The sequence below is a fragment of the Drosophila gunungcola genome, unplaced genomic scaffold (assembly GCF_025200985.1).
Source record: "Drosophila gunungcola strain Sukarami unplaced genomic scaffold, Dgunungcola_SK_2 000001F, whole genome shotgun sequence".
Lineage (NCBI taxonomy): Eukaryota > Metazoa > Arthropoda > Insecta > Diptera > Drosophilidae > Drosophila > Drosophila gunungcola.
In genome coordinates, this window is record NW_026453197.1 from 2,675,450 (window position 1) to 2,690,200 (window position 14,751).

At 39.4% G+C, this 14,751-nt stretch overlaps 2 protein-coding genes across 2 annotated transcripts in view; one reads left to right on the forward strand and one right to left on the reverse strand.

Annotated features, from left to right (window-relative positions):
• The window catches only part of LOC128261910 (sodium/potassium/calcium exchanger Nckx30C), a 34,260-nt gene that overhangs the window by 2,721 nt on the left and 16,788 nt on the right, over positions 1–14,751 (reverse strand). Inside the window, exons 5-8 of the mRNA XM_052995850.1 lie at positions 9,219–9,447; positions 4,927–5,108; positions 2,343–2,417; positions 529–783 (exon numbers count right to left, since the gene is read on the reverse strand). Of these exons, the coding sequence (XP_052851810.1) occupies positions 529–783; positions 2,343–2,417; positions 4,927–5,108; positions 9,219–9,447 (741 nt within the window). The remainder of the gene's footprint in view (positions 1–528; positions 784–2,342; positions 2,418–4,926; positions 5,109–9,218; positions 9,448–14,751) is intronic.
• LOC128261898 (uncharacterized) lies at positions 9,595–13,144 on the forward strand. The gene has a single exon (XM_052995835.1). It carries the CDS (start codon positions 12,198–12,200, stop codon positions 12,825–12,827), a length of 630 nt encoding a protein of 209 aa, XP_052851795.1. The 5' UTR covers positions 9,595–12,197; the 3' UTR covers positions 12,828–13,144.

A 14,751-nucleotide genomic window follows, 5' to 3' on the forward strand; every position in this document is an offset into this window, starting at 1 on the left:
GATAGGACATTTCTTATCAAAATTTGAATTTACAAGCAAATGAATACAAAAAACGTTTTTAAAATTTTTTTATTGCTAAATGACTAGCACCAATTTTTTAACAGACGTTTGTTTTGCATGTTAGCTAATAATCCTAAATAATTTTAAGCATATATCTTAAAATTTTCTAGTTTGCTGGGCGTCAAATGGTTGCCAGTTTTAAGTTGAAAATTGATGGCTTCTGCAGTAGTTTGAAGTCCTAAAAAAAACTAAATGGTTGCCCTTTTTAAGTTACAATTTTATGTCTATAGACCTTTTATATGCCGTAAAATTTGTCTCACACAAAAAAGTGTTTTTGATTTAATCGTTAATCGTTATTCTAATCGTTATTCTGTCTATATTTAATGGGTAAAAGCTAAAGCTTAAAGCTTTCTCTTCAAAAACAGTTAGTTCATTATTAAAGAAGATTATTTTTCAAATTCAAGGCGGCCTCGGGCTGGGGACTAAGTAAAATTGTCATTTGCAGGTTATTTGCTTTTGTGAGTGTACCTCGGGCGGAATGCGCGCCGTGTCGCCGGCCACGTTGGCCCACCAGACCATCAGGTAGGAGAAGGCCGCTATCCACACGATGGAGCCGATGAAGGTGACCGGAAAGAAGCGCTTGCCGCGGGGCGTCCGCGTGTCGGGCAGTGTGAGCCACATGGGCACCAGGAGCGGGGCCACCAGGACGTAGGTGAGCCGCTTTCGCGCCGTATCCGGCCAGGCCATGCTCAGCGGTTCCGGCTCATCCTCGATTTCTGGCGCCTTTTGGTCAAGGCAAAGGAAGAGATTGGCGATTAGCGACTTGGACCGAACTGGACTGAAGTCTGTTAGTATTGGCCGTAGTATATGGGTATATATATAATATTGAATATGTAATACGGAATACGGAATTTGTTGTATAAAATATATAGTAAAAATGTGGGTGTGGGTGTGGGTGTGGGTGTGGCTGAGTGGAGCGGAGTTCGCTCGCCAGTGGTTGAAGGTGGTAGTGGTAGTGGCAGTGGTAGTGGTAGTGGTTGATTGATCTCGAGGTCGGGGTCTTAGGTGGAATGCTTTCTGAGCCATGTTTACAGATGAGCATGAGTCGGATTACGGTTTAGCTTTTGTCATAGTACAATTTTGGCTTTGCTTTCGGGCTTGCAATTGGTTACGAACGATGTTGGTTGGTTTGGTTTGATTTGGTTTGGTTTTTAGTTTCGTTTGGAGACTCGCAGACAGGCGTTTAGAGCTTGCTTGGCGGGATCTGAGTGGGTTCGGTGTCGATCAAGATACTTAGTGTGTGTACTTCGAGTTCAAAGGGGTGAACTTACTTTCTAGCAGCACTACAATTACGATACGATACTGAGTTCAGTGCTCAGAGAGCTGGTTAGACATAAAACGTGCAGAGTTCTATCAGCATCGCAAGTACAGTGGTACTACAGTTGTGCATTGGTACAGTGGGCATGCTCAAGTTAGTCTTGCAAGTGCAATAACACACAGACACAGTCTACAAGGTCGATCAATGGTGAACGAAAGTAGAAAGTAAAACAGGTTAAAAAGGAGTGTCTAAGTCTAGGTTTCATATCACTAAGGTTTAGCGCTACTCGAAGTGTAGTATACATGTGTGTGTCACACTGAAGCAACAATGTGTGTATTTTCGGGTTAGTTTGTGGCGATTCTCAGAGGCTTTGCAAATGCAACAACTATGTGGGAATTTATATGCGGTCTACACTCCACGCTCCTGGCTAGCAACTTAATTTCCCCAACTATTTTTATTATGTTTCTTTTTTTATCGAGCAAGAGGGGAAACATAAGAATTAGTCACTTGCGGTTTTTGAACATGTCGTTCTGGGCAACTATAATTAATCATCATTCAACTTGGGGTGAATTAATTTACGATATTTGATATTCTGTTGAATTTGATCCCAGCCAATCGCTATGTTTATATAGTACAGACAGATCAATCACATTACTATTAGAAATAAAAATAAAACTTTTTGTATAAATATTGTACAAGCCACAGATTAAAGTCTGCAGATATAATATTGTAAACAATAAATCTATTAAACTATTTGTATTTCTTTTCAATTTATATATAATTAGATTCCAATTTTTAACGTGGTCACTGCCAAGGAGCTTTTGTGTACAACTCGCGTGCATTTGTCTGATATTTTCTTTGTTATTGAATAAAAACGAAACAAAAAAACATTTTCGCCGTTTACAATATATTAGTTGCAAGAAATTATAAAGATTTGAATGCAATATATAGAAGAGCGAAGATAGATAGATATAGAGAGAAAGATAGATAAGAGAGATCAATAAAAATTGTTCATGAAACTAACTTTGATGCTAAATTTGCGTGTCTGAATTTTGACCCTCTGCTCAATCCAGCTAGGACGTCGACCACTCAACGATGGCTTTAGGTTGATTTTTTTCAAGATACGTTATAAATTTATATGACAAGTATTTTGGGAGAAGAGTACACATTTATAAGTATATATAGTGATTTTTAAACATAAAGTTTCAGATCTCAAGGCCAAGTCCTCAGAATCAGATATCAGATCAGTTATGGAAATAAAACTTTGATTAAAACTTAGGCTGTTAGAAAAGTAGAAGACTTTTGGGGGGTAGACAGAAAGGCAGTTTGGAAAGAAGGCTGTTCGAAATGTTTAGAAGAAGTGTGTGTAGTCGGGGGTTACATAACAAACACATACGGATCGGGAAAGAATGGAAACACAAACACAATTTGCTGGTTGTGGGTTACACTGTATTATTTTTTTTTTCGAAAGGATTTTCTTTTGTTTTCTTTCAGACAGAAGCCCAACTCGGAAAATTCGGTTTAATGCGGCCTACGAGGCCAGCCATGTTGTTTCTTATTGTGAGTCGAATTCAAATGAGGTCGCAGTAATTGAGGCGAGTCAGCACCTCAGAATTTTGTTTGTTTGCTTTGTGATCTTTGCATAAACAAAACAAAAAATTGTAATTAATAACCAACTAGGAAGCGGGGTACTCTGCGGCAAGCCGAAGTTTGAACACTCTTGCAGATAAAGGTATTTTCAAATGAAAATAATTAAAGTGATTTACTTGTTTTGAGCAGGCTCTTTAAGGCGTGAAAATATTGTAAAACCATGTTTAGAGTATGTAAGAAAAGGAAATAAATGCCGCTGCATCGTTTACAACCAGCTGTACGGACAGACTTTAATACGATATTTTCGAACGGATGACAGAACTGCGAGACTCTCTGCAAGAGATAGGGTATGGTGTGCCCGCAATGAGCATCCGGAATGCAATGCTACTAAGGCTGCTGCTTTTGCTGATATTGCTGATGGGGGGCCAAAGCCAAGTGCTTGCGCCTATGCATAAGAATGTTCGCGTAAACGAACTGCCAGCGATTACGATACGCGATGTACGATATATGAGCACACACGCTTTGTGTGGGTGGGTGTGGTAAAAACTGAGCTGATCGGTGGTTTTGGGCGCAGCTACTTTGCATTGGAATGACTGCATCGCGCATTAGTAAAATATGGATGGAAATTATAATATGCAAAGCACTATAATGACTTTGATTCTCCTCGGTTTTTGTTTAGATGTTTTTTGTGGATGGTTCAACGCTAGGTACGAGTAACAAAATCAGGTAAAGACACAAAGCAAATGAGTTCCAAATGGTTCATACGGTATACGAGTATGCAAAAATTTCACTATTCCGAATTAGCTCTTCTTAATCTGGGGCAAGACAAAACACACACAGAGTTATAGATAGATAGATAGATAGATAGATAGTTCGATAGAGATGGATGAAAAGTGGGAAAATGGGGGCATGAAGATACTCCAAAAGTAAGGGAGATAAACATACACAATCAAAATGAAAGAAAGTTGAAAGGTAGACAGGAGGAGAGTTGAGGCGTGTGTAGTGTGTGTGTTTGTGTTTGTGAGAGAGAGAGTTGTGTGTGTGTGTGGTGGGGATGGGTGGGCGGTGGGTGGGTTGAACAGTCGTATGGAGAGGAATTGAGACACAAATCGTTGTTAAGTTTTAAGTCAAAGAAGTAAATCAAAATCCATAATTAAGTCACACATAAACGTTGCATAAACACACAGACAAATCTTTCTGGTACATGTTTTTCTTTTCGCTGGGCGCTTGGGTATTTCACATATCTGAACCGGCAAAAACAGTGGGAAACGAACAGGGAAATACATCAAAAAGAATAAGGGAAATGGATACATCAAAACATATATATTGGGGGAATAAAAACACACCATGGTTCAGTTTAGAATCAGTTCAAACGTTGCATCAATCAGTTAACCAATCAGTTGCTCAATTAATCAATCGATTAGCAATGTAAAGGAAACATGCCAACAGCTAGAATTGGAAGATGGTGTGTATATTTTGGTAGGTCGCTTGAACTGTTCGCTAAACACTGTCTGGTTTATATGGGATACATCAAATTGTGAATAATACGATGTACAATACACGATATTAAACGAATGACCGGTATACGATATAAGATATCCTTATATCGTCATTCATAAATATATATTTGTATTTAATTTTGTTGTAATTGAATTTTACGATATTAATTTACGATATCAATTTACGATATTAGAAATAAATCTTTCAAATTGAGAATTGAGGAACCGGTAAATTAAAGTTTTCAGCGATAATATTATTTAGTCGCAATAGGGTCTTTTTCCGATTTACGATATTCAGATGACTTAGCCTGACCTACAAATTGTTGTTTGTATGAAGAATGCAGCGCATTTTGTGTGACACATTCAATCAGTTTGTAACAAAAGACAAGAACTAAAAATTCAAATGAAATTTTGGATATTCGAAACAAAAATTCATGCCTAAGGAAAATTATGAGCATTATATCATTAGCATTGTACGGATACAAATGGGGCAAAAGGGAAGTTGTCAGGAGGACTTACCGAGTCGAGGGTGGTGTCGATGTTCCCATTGGGACGATCGGCGAGCGTGGTCTCCTTGAGGTTGATCTTGACGTGGTTGGCCGCCGAGGTGGTGGCACCACCGCGCTGTGGTTTGGTGGCATCTAGTAAAACCTTCAGCGAGGCAATGGCGTGGAGCTGCGTCGCCTTCTCGTCCACTTTGCCTGGAACATCATCTTTGTCATTGTAATTGTGTGTGGTTTGGTTTTTTTTTTTGCGAGTGTTGCGATAAATAATGCAGTGTTTTTGTTTATTGTTTGTTTGTTGGTACACAAAACACGTGTGTGGTGGTGGTTGTGGTGTTGGTGTGTGGCGAGTAGCGGTGTTGTCGTTGTAGTATTTTGTAGTTGTGTGTGCGGTTACGGTATTCGGTTTACGGTATTCGATTTCGATTTTCGGTTTTTTGTTGGCACACAACGAATTGAGTTTTGAACGCAAAATCCAAGTGTTTTTTTTTTATTAGATATTTTTTTGGTTTGGTATTTTTTTTTTGCGAAAAATCAAAAGAAAAAAAGAAGAAAAAGAAAGAATAAAATTGCATCGATTAAAATCAGAAATAAACGAATTAACCCAGTTACGAGTTTCATTTTCAGATTTAGTTTCTTTCTTAGAGCTTTTAATTTACAATCAAATTTACTCATTTAGGGGATTGGATTGGATCGTTCATATACGCAAATATATGTCTATATGTATATTGAAAATATTTTATACAAAATGTTGATGTCAGTTGCGAGACAGCATTTGGAGGTTGCTTGAGTAAGTTAACAGAATTGCTAGGGGGTACAGTCTAGTCTATAGAGCATAGTACAGGGTATGACAGTTTAGAGCGGGGAGAGCAGAGAGCGGACAGCGGAGAGCAGAAGGGGAGAGGGGTTCGTAAGCTGACTAGGACTACAGCTAGGTCTATAAGTAACTAGGTCTAGTCTAGAGATCACTACAGATATTTACCGTGTCAGAGTCTCATGGGTTTTTGGTCTAACTTTTGTCTCTGAATCGTTCCGATTCGAGCTATTGAGTGTGAACTTGTGTTTTGCACTAGGAGCTGATTAGATATTCGAGATTTCGATCTGGTTTTCAATGATGCTTGGGGATCGGACGGGGTTTTCTGATGGGTTATAATTCAATTCAATTCGATTTTGTTCGATTCGATTCGATTTGGTGGTTTTCTGTTGTCAATGCGGCGTGAAGTTCTCTTATGAATTTTACATTTTCGCAGGGGATCATCTGACTAGATGGCTACATAAGGAGGACCCCTTCTAGCATTGCTCTAGGTATATACATATACATATGTGTGTATATATGTACACGATTCCGGTTGACTTACATCTAAGCTTAGCTTACGTTTCTATAAATCGCATGTGTGTGTCGCGGTGGGAGGGTGGAAAGGGATTCTTAACGATATCGATGTGGCTATCTTTGCTTTTAATACAGACCTAGAGAAGAACATGCTCATACAGAGAACTGAGCAAAAGCACGACTAGTTCGGGATGGGTCTTGCGATCTTGGCCGCTCTTGGGGTCTGGCACTGATTATGCCGAAGTGGCAGGGCAATTACCCAGATCGATTGAGATCAATGCCATCGGAGGTCTGAAAACGATTTCCGCCCGTCTCTGCCGGATTTCCACTCAGCACAGGCCCAAAAACACAATTCCCATACACCGAGCATAACGAGTTGAAAGAAACACACACATAGATAATATGTTAACAATATATGACGAACATTCCAGTGACAAAAAGCGATCCGACCTATGCAAAAACAACCTGAAACAAGCTCGACTAGTCGCACATGCAGTCGAAGCTCGTTAATAGTTTAAATAGTTTTCTATCTACTCGGGTGTGGTGTGAGGAGTGTGGATGGGTGTATAGTATAGTATGAGTCTGAATCTGACTCTGAGTCTGAGTCTGAGCCCCTAAGTCTATGTCGAAGCCGATTTCGAACAGCATTGCTGCGAGCCAATTGTACTAGTTGCTAACTAATTACAATTTCAATTTCAATTACAATTACAATTACGATAATGATTACATTTAACACATACAACATCAAAAACGCATAGTTAATATATGTACAATATAAATTGTTTTGTTTTTGTCACGCGTCAAACTCAACTCAATCCAGCGTTCAATGGCATAGGTACTCGAACTATGGCATATATTAAGTTCTGCAGTTTATATTGCATTCTATTTAGCTTGTACGTGTGCCATTGAACTGCGCGCACAAACTCTAGGAATTTATGATAAGTTCTCTAGGCTAGATATATAACGCATATGTATATATATATATAGATATATTGGTATAAATGTAACTCCAAACTGACATTGAACAACATAAAATATTTTCGTTATTTTGGTTTCTTTTTCTTGTTTGTTTTTCTGCTTTTCTTTTGGTTTTATTGTTTTATTTTTTTGTTTTCTTGTTTGCAACAAAATGAAAAACAAAGCCGAAAGTAAATGAGTAAATAGCGTATTTGTGAAGCATTAACAACTTAAGGCGAAGGAATTAACACTTGTGACCTAACCTAATAAGCTCTGATTGAGATTCGCTTTAGCTTAGACACATCTGAATCATCTAATCAATGTTAGATGTTAAATTAAAATTAGAATTAAAATACCTGCATTCAGTTAACAATGACAGGAAAAATTAAATTGCTAAAAAGGGATTCTTTTAAATAGTTATTTTCTTTGTTTCGACCTGACTGTGGATTCTATTGATTTATATGTAATAAAACTTGAAATTTGAATCGTTCTTGCGTCTTTTTTGGTCCAACTAATCCAAACTATGAATTCAAGTCCCAGCAATACTTCACAAGTCTCTAATTGAATAGTTGAGGTAGGCCCACTTGGAGATACACGAATTCTAACACTTCGCACCTGCGAACCTTGGCGAGCACGCCCCTGAGCTGCCTCATTTCGATTCGTTTAGTTCTCTGTGGGCCATTGCCGTGGCAACGACACTGACACCTTCCCTACATATTCATGGGTAGACACACCGAGTCCATACCAAAATCAATGGTGGAAAGTGGGGCCAATATGATTGGAAACTTTGCAGAACTACAGAATCTATGCGGTGGGGTTGTTACAATATCGCGATGACCTTTTCCTTTCTGTCCCACCCAAAATCAAAGGGTTAGTGCTGTCAATCGCCTTGACTGAATAATTCTTTTTCGGCTTTCCTTACTTTTCTGGGATATTATTCTAGTCGACGCTCCGTCTGGGCCTGGCGTGCTAATTAGGTAAGTGGCTCCAAGGTCGCCATTAAAAAAGTGAACCAAAGCCAACGAAAGCTAAAACCGAATTGAAAGAAAAACAAAGCAAACAGAACCGAACTGAACTGAAAGGCAACAACGCAACGCAACGCAACGCAAATGAGAAATGGAATTAGCAGTGAAAATCGTAGCATAGACATAGACATAGACATAGATATAGATATAGATGTAGATACAGATACAGTAATTGGGTAGAGCGGCAGAAGTGGAAGGATGAGCGAAAGTAACTTCTGGCTCGGTAAGTCAAACATCCAATTAGAAGAAATTCAGAGTTTACACAGAGTTTTAGAGAAACCGAAAGAAACGAAACTGAACAGAACAATTTTACATTATAGAACAGATATAGATAACAGGTACAGGTACAGGTAAAGGTACAGGTAGTATATATAGTATTGCATTTGTATTTATCTTATTTTGGATGTAAGCGTGGCGGATGGGGTATTTGCACTGAGGTCAAATTATGAAATCAAGAATTTAGTTCTGTGGTTCATGTACTCCAATAAGCATTTTGAACATCATAGGGACTTGACTGTATGAAGACTTTTCCTAGAATCACTATATTTAGTTTTTTTTTATGTTACATTGAATATACTTATTTAAAGGCCTTGCTTTGTGACATACAAAAATGAACAAATTACTCATACGCCTCATATTCCAGCTGTCATTTTGCGATAACAAGTTGGACTTGCACAATAATATGCATCTTTACTTTAATTTAGATTTAAATTTAAATGAATCATTTTCTATTTATGAAAATACCAAAGAAGGTTGCAATATAAATAAATAAACACCTATTTTCATAAGACTTCAGAAATAGATTCTTGGTTTGTACAATTTGTTTCTCAGTGCAGGATAGGGTTTTTGGGATTTGGGGGTAAAGAAGTTAATGGTAAGCGGGGTTCGGGGAATTTCATTATGGGACTTTTAGTAGCATATTTTTTTTTGCTTTTGCATTTTTGGCATTTTGGCTTGACTTGTGCAAAACACACTGTGGCAACTCAACGAACTTACCATCGTGTAGTGGATCTATCGTGTGTATCATTAGCTGTAACAGGCCGTGGCGGAACTTGGCACCGGTCTGAGTACTACCCGAGGTGCCGCCCCCGCCGCTGCTATTACCTGTGGCGCCCGCGTGGCCCGATCCATGCGGACCGGAGCGGGTTTCGCTGGCCGCCCGCGAAGTTACGGAGCCGCCCGGCTGGGTGGCCATCGATGTTTCCGAGGAGTTGGCCGCATTACCCTGCAGTGAAGGAACGGAGAGAACGGTGGGTGGCGTGGGTTTGCGGTTACGGTATCGGGTTAACGGTAACGGGTTAACGGTAACGGTAACGGTTACGGTTTCGGATTCGGATTACGGGTTTCGATTGGGTATTTTTTTTTTGGTTTTTTCGGTTGAGTTTTTCGAGTTGTGGTATTTTTTCAGAGTTTCAGAGAGCGGTGTAATGTTATTTAGTTTTACGTTTTTTTTTTTTTTTTGTTTTTGTTATGGTAAGCATATTTTGAGAAAAAGGTGAAAAGAAGAAGAAGAAAAGTTTATTATTGCAATTTGTATAAATTTACAGTTGAGTGTAGCTTTTGGTTTTTCTTTTGTCGCATGTTTCTGTAGCTGTTGTTGTACTTGTTCTTGTGGCTGGTGTTGATTTTGGTGTTGTTGTATTGTAGTTGTAGTTGTTTGTGTAACTTAAGAACTAATCGAATCGGTAAGTGCAAGTTAGTTGGGAGCCAATATCTGAACAGAACTCAGGAAACATCAAACGATAACGGAACCAATAAGAAACTCAAGGAATGTCGAAAAGGAAAAAAAAAATGAAAAGAATTACGACAACATCCAACAAATACGTTACGATATACGGACCACTTGCGATCAAACTGTGCAGTTGATCTATGGAATATAGTACAGTCAGAGGGTTACGTTTCAGAGAGATCGACAGATTCGATTGGCTTCTTGACATTCCGTCAAAAGTGGATGTTGAAAAGTACAAAATATAGAGTTTCTGAAGGTTTTTGTGCAACAAAATAAACATATCGATCGGTGCGGTTGCTTAACACTTTCATTATTTACAGAAGGAAAGTAGGTGCTAAGGATCGATCTTGGAAGTATCTTGAAAAGACCGCCAAATCTTGGGGTCTTTACGGAGGTGAAAAAACATGAGTCGTATATTACAAAATCAAAATGATAAGTTCGAAGATGAGGAAACAAAATACGTATAGATGAACACTTTTCGTTTTTGGTCGTTGGAAATTTTTTCTGTTTGTCTGTTGCAACAGTTTGGTTGGTTTTTATACATACAAGCTTTATATGACTTTCTTTTTGGATTTCTTATTTTTTGTTTTTTTTTTTTCAGTTGCTTTGTTAAAACAAAATGTACACATATTGTTGTATTTTTTATATATCTGTATTGATATTTGTCAAAGCGCAGTGGGAAGTTTTGTTGTATTTCATTTTGCCTTCACTATAATCAAAAAGAAACAGATAAAACACAAAAACATTTGGAAAAACTTTGTCGGAGAACTGAAACCGAAAAAAACTTTCAATCGATGCGAATTACTTGTTGGCATATTAGCGGAGGAAGCGCAGGCAGATGATGGGTCGGATTCGGATTCGGATTCGGATTCGGAATCGGTGGGGATTAACTAATGCAACTAATGCAAGCACTATTACCGTATAGCTTTAAAAATCTAAAACGTGTGTATACTGTATGTGAAGGAGGGAAGTGACTAATGGGGACTCTAATGAATGAATGGAAACGATATGATAATTGACCTGCTTATACTATATAGTGGTGTAAATGAGTTCGATCGGAGAACGAGTCTTTCGCATCTCCCATTCATAAGTCGAGCTGAACTGAAGCTAAAACTGGATTTGGAATTGAAGCAGGTGTAGGGCAAGTCAAGTTCAGAAATCTCGCTCTTGGCGACTTAACAAGTGGCTCGTGCCCAGGTGAACTACCCCACTGCGGTTGATTATAATGCTAATTAATCCCCAGTCATGTTGCTGATCGGCCCAACCAGCCTCTAGCTAATGGCCTGGGTTTTCTGATCCAATCACACTCATACACGGTTCGAAGTAACTCACTCATCCACTGACGCAAAGCCCGAAGACACCTGTGAAATATGATGTCGCACCACGGGAAAATCTTTAAATTTCAAAACACTACTGAACAGGGAGAAAGAACTCTCTCTCTCTTACAGATTATTCACCTTGAACCTGTTTCAAAGTGCGGGCTGTCAGATCGGTCTGACTGATTAATTAGCCACAATTATTGGCAGACTATCTATATTAGCTGCAGTCGTGTATGAAATCACGCCGAAAGTATTTTTTAATATCGAAAAATCATCACCGTTCGAAGACAAAGACGCGGGACAATTTACCTCACCAAAGCGCTTAAATCACATAATGAATTATTTAAGTTCAGCATGAATCACAGTCCGTAATTTAACAAAAAAAACTCAATTTTCAAGACTGAAGCTCGAAATTTCGCCCGTCGACCTGAGTGGCTTACCAAATGATCTACGAGATGCAAATCCGTAAGGTAAATAAACGCTCAACTTGTCACTCAACCTGTTTTGCACATTGTAATGTAATTCGAAAACTATCTACAGTCTACAGTCGATCTACAATCGAAATCGAAATCAAAATCTGAGGAAGTGGCAGACTGGCAGTTCCAAGAAATCTCGCAAATATTCCTGGGATCCACTTGTTGTGACGTAGTGCTCGTTTGTTTACGCTCCAAATGTGGCTTTTGTAAACAGTGAATGATAAAGCAATATCCGACTGATAACCGGCTTGGAGCCACCGATGCACTCAGTTCGCGGGCCGAGAGCCTGACTCTGAGCTTGGCTTCGGAGCCCAGTAGTTGGCGATCGGTGCTGTAATCCGAAGGCTTACAGTTTATATATAGCGCGGTGAGGCGCGCGAGCGTCATTTAGTCACGAAGCTTTAACCAAACCGGACCGAAGCGCGAACCGCGAAGCGCACACCTAGCCACAATGTTTCAGAAAAGGATTATCGAGTTGATCACGGTGCTGGTGTACTGGGTGATCATCACGCCGACCACCTACAAGTATTGCACCGAAAATGGAGTGGTGCGGATGAGCTTTGACACCCTGGTGGGCACCGTGGGCGACCACTGCACCCTGGCCCTCTGCCTGATGATTGGATACGTCGTCTTCTACCGCATCATCATATTCATCTACATGAAGCTGAAGGTCTGCGACATACGGATGTGGGACGAGCTGCAGCGGGCCAAGGAGGATCCGGAGGCGCATTTGGACAAGAAGTCCTACTACCAGCCCGTGTCCACCGAGAACATCGATGTGGTGGACTCTGGCAAGAAGAAGGGCAAGCCAGCGACTCCGAAGATGATCAGGACCATCAGCAATCCGCTGCTCATCGAAAGCGATCTGGCACGCATCCACATAAAACACGAGACGCGGCCGCTGGAAAGTGCCACCCTACCCAGGCTGCAGCAGGCACAGGTCCACCCTAGCCCCAGTCCCAGCCTGAGATGTGCACCACCCGTGCCGCAAATGCAGAAAAGCGCCACTCTGCCGAATCAGCACAGCAAGGGAGTGATTATGTCTCCCAAGGTTCTGATGCCCAGACCTCAACAGGTGTAGACATATGTGATTATTGCTAAGGAGTCGGCTCATATTAACGAACTTCTGAGCTCAACTTAAAAGGATCAAGTCCGCATCAAGTATTAGCTACTGCCCAAAGATCGATAATCGAAAGAACACGAAATTAGTCAATTATCACATTCCAGTGTACTCGTTCGTGCGAGCTAAATTAATTCTTTAGTTAGTGAATATATATTTATTGCTAGTCATAAGGCAGCTATTGTTATCTGTGCAACTATTTATCGCAACGCTTATGCGTAATATGCGTGAATTTATGAAAAAGAAATAAATTAAATGCATCTTTTGTAAAAATAAAATATATTTTATTCTTTGGGAGATGCGGGAATCAGTTTGGAAATTTTTTTTTAGTTTGCCCGAATGATAATGCTCCATCTGACTAATCGGACAGAATCGGTTACATGGAGAAACGAGGAAAGCCGAAGGCCTGAATCTGAGTTTGGTTTCGAAACATAGCAGTTTGATTGTGCCTAGAGCAGAAAATCGCAAATGTTTCAAAAAAGAATTATTGAGCTGATAACTTTGTTCGTGTACATCTTTATAATCACTCCGATGACCTACAACTACTGCAAAAGGAAGACAATAGTCAGAAAAATCGACACCGAAGACTTGTTAGGAACTCTATACGAAAACTTCGCCTTCATTCTCTGTTCGATGATTGGTTACCTGATCTATTACCGCATAATAATGTTCATTTACATGAAGCTGAAGGTCGGCGACATTAAAATGTGGAAGAAAGTTAAGGAAGCCAAGAAGGATCCCGAGGCGTATTTTGCCAAAAAGTCCTGTGAAAAGGATCTATCCCAAGGGAACCTTAATGACTTAGAATCTGGAAAAAATAAAAGTAAACAAACCAATCCCCCGATGGTAAATACCATCAGCAGCCCTCGAATCAGCGAAAGCGATTTGGCCCCCATCCACATAATACGAAACGAAAAGATTGATAGCTGTCTGGAAATAGCCTCATAAAATGACTATCTTATTACATAAAAGTCCAAATCATGTGTGAGCTACTGTCCAAAGAATTTTGTTATTTTTTTAACTTAAGAAAAATGCCCAATAAACTTACAAAAATATTTACATATTACCACTTGTTTAATTTTTCCCTTCTCTGAGTGTTTAGCAAAGAATATCTAATTATTTGTTGAGAATAACCAAAATACTCATACTGAGACTCAAAGCGAGCTTTAGATTAGTCTGAACTTAGCCTCAAAACCACAACATTTTGTTGCTGTCGGTGATGAGATAGCAGCACTAAAATTTAGAGCAAACAATATCATCGAGTTTCATTTGTTTTTAAAACATCGAAATAAAATGTTTGAGAAAAGACTGATTGAACTAATTTCGGTTTTGGTATACTGGATGCTACTCTCGCCATTCATCTATTCGATCAGTCAGAAAAGTGTTTTACAATGGGACGGCGAAAACGTATTGGATTCGATTAACAGATATGGCTGTTTTGCCATTGGCCTGCTGGTGGGCTATGTCCTGTTTTTCCGCATTTTCATATATATCTACACGGCGCTTAATCTTTGGCATATACAAATGTCGTATGAACTTGATATGAAAAATAAGGCACTGGAGGAGAAATACGGCAAGAAGTGGAGAAAAAAGGCAAGCTCGAAAAAGAAGAAAAAGAAAAGGAAGCCTTCGTCAAAAAAGAAGGCGTTGTTTGAAGAGAGTGCTGTTTTCGTTGACCCTGAAAATGCACCAAAATCAGTGCAATATGTTAAATCCAATAGTGAGCTGCCTGGCATTCACATCAAGCACGAAAAAAAGGGGATTGCTTCCGATGGCCAAAAGTCCATTTATAACGTCGAGCAATAATTTAAATATTACATAATCTACCCAGAGCTACTGTGCAAATTTTAGTTAATCATCAAATGTACATATAGCTAAGTTATTG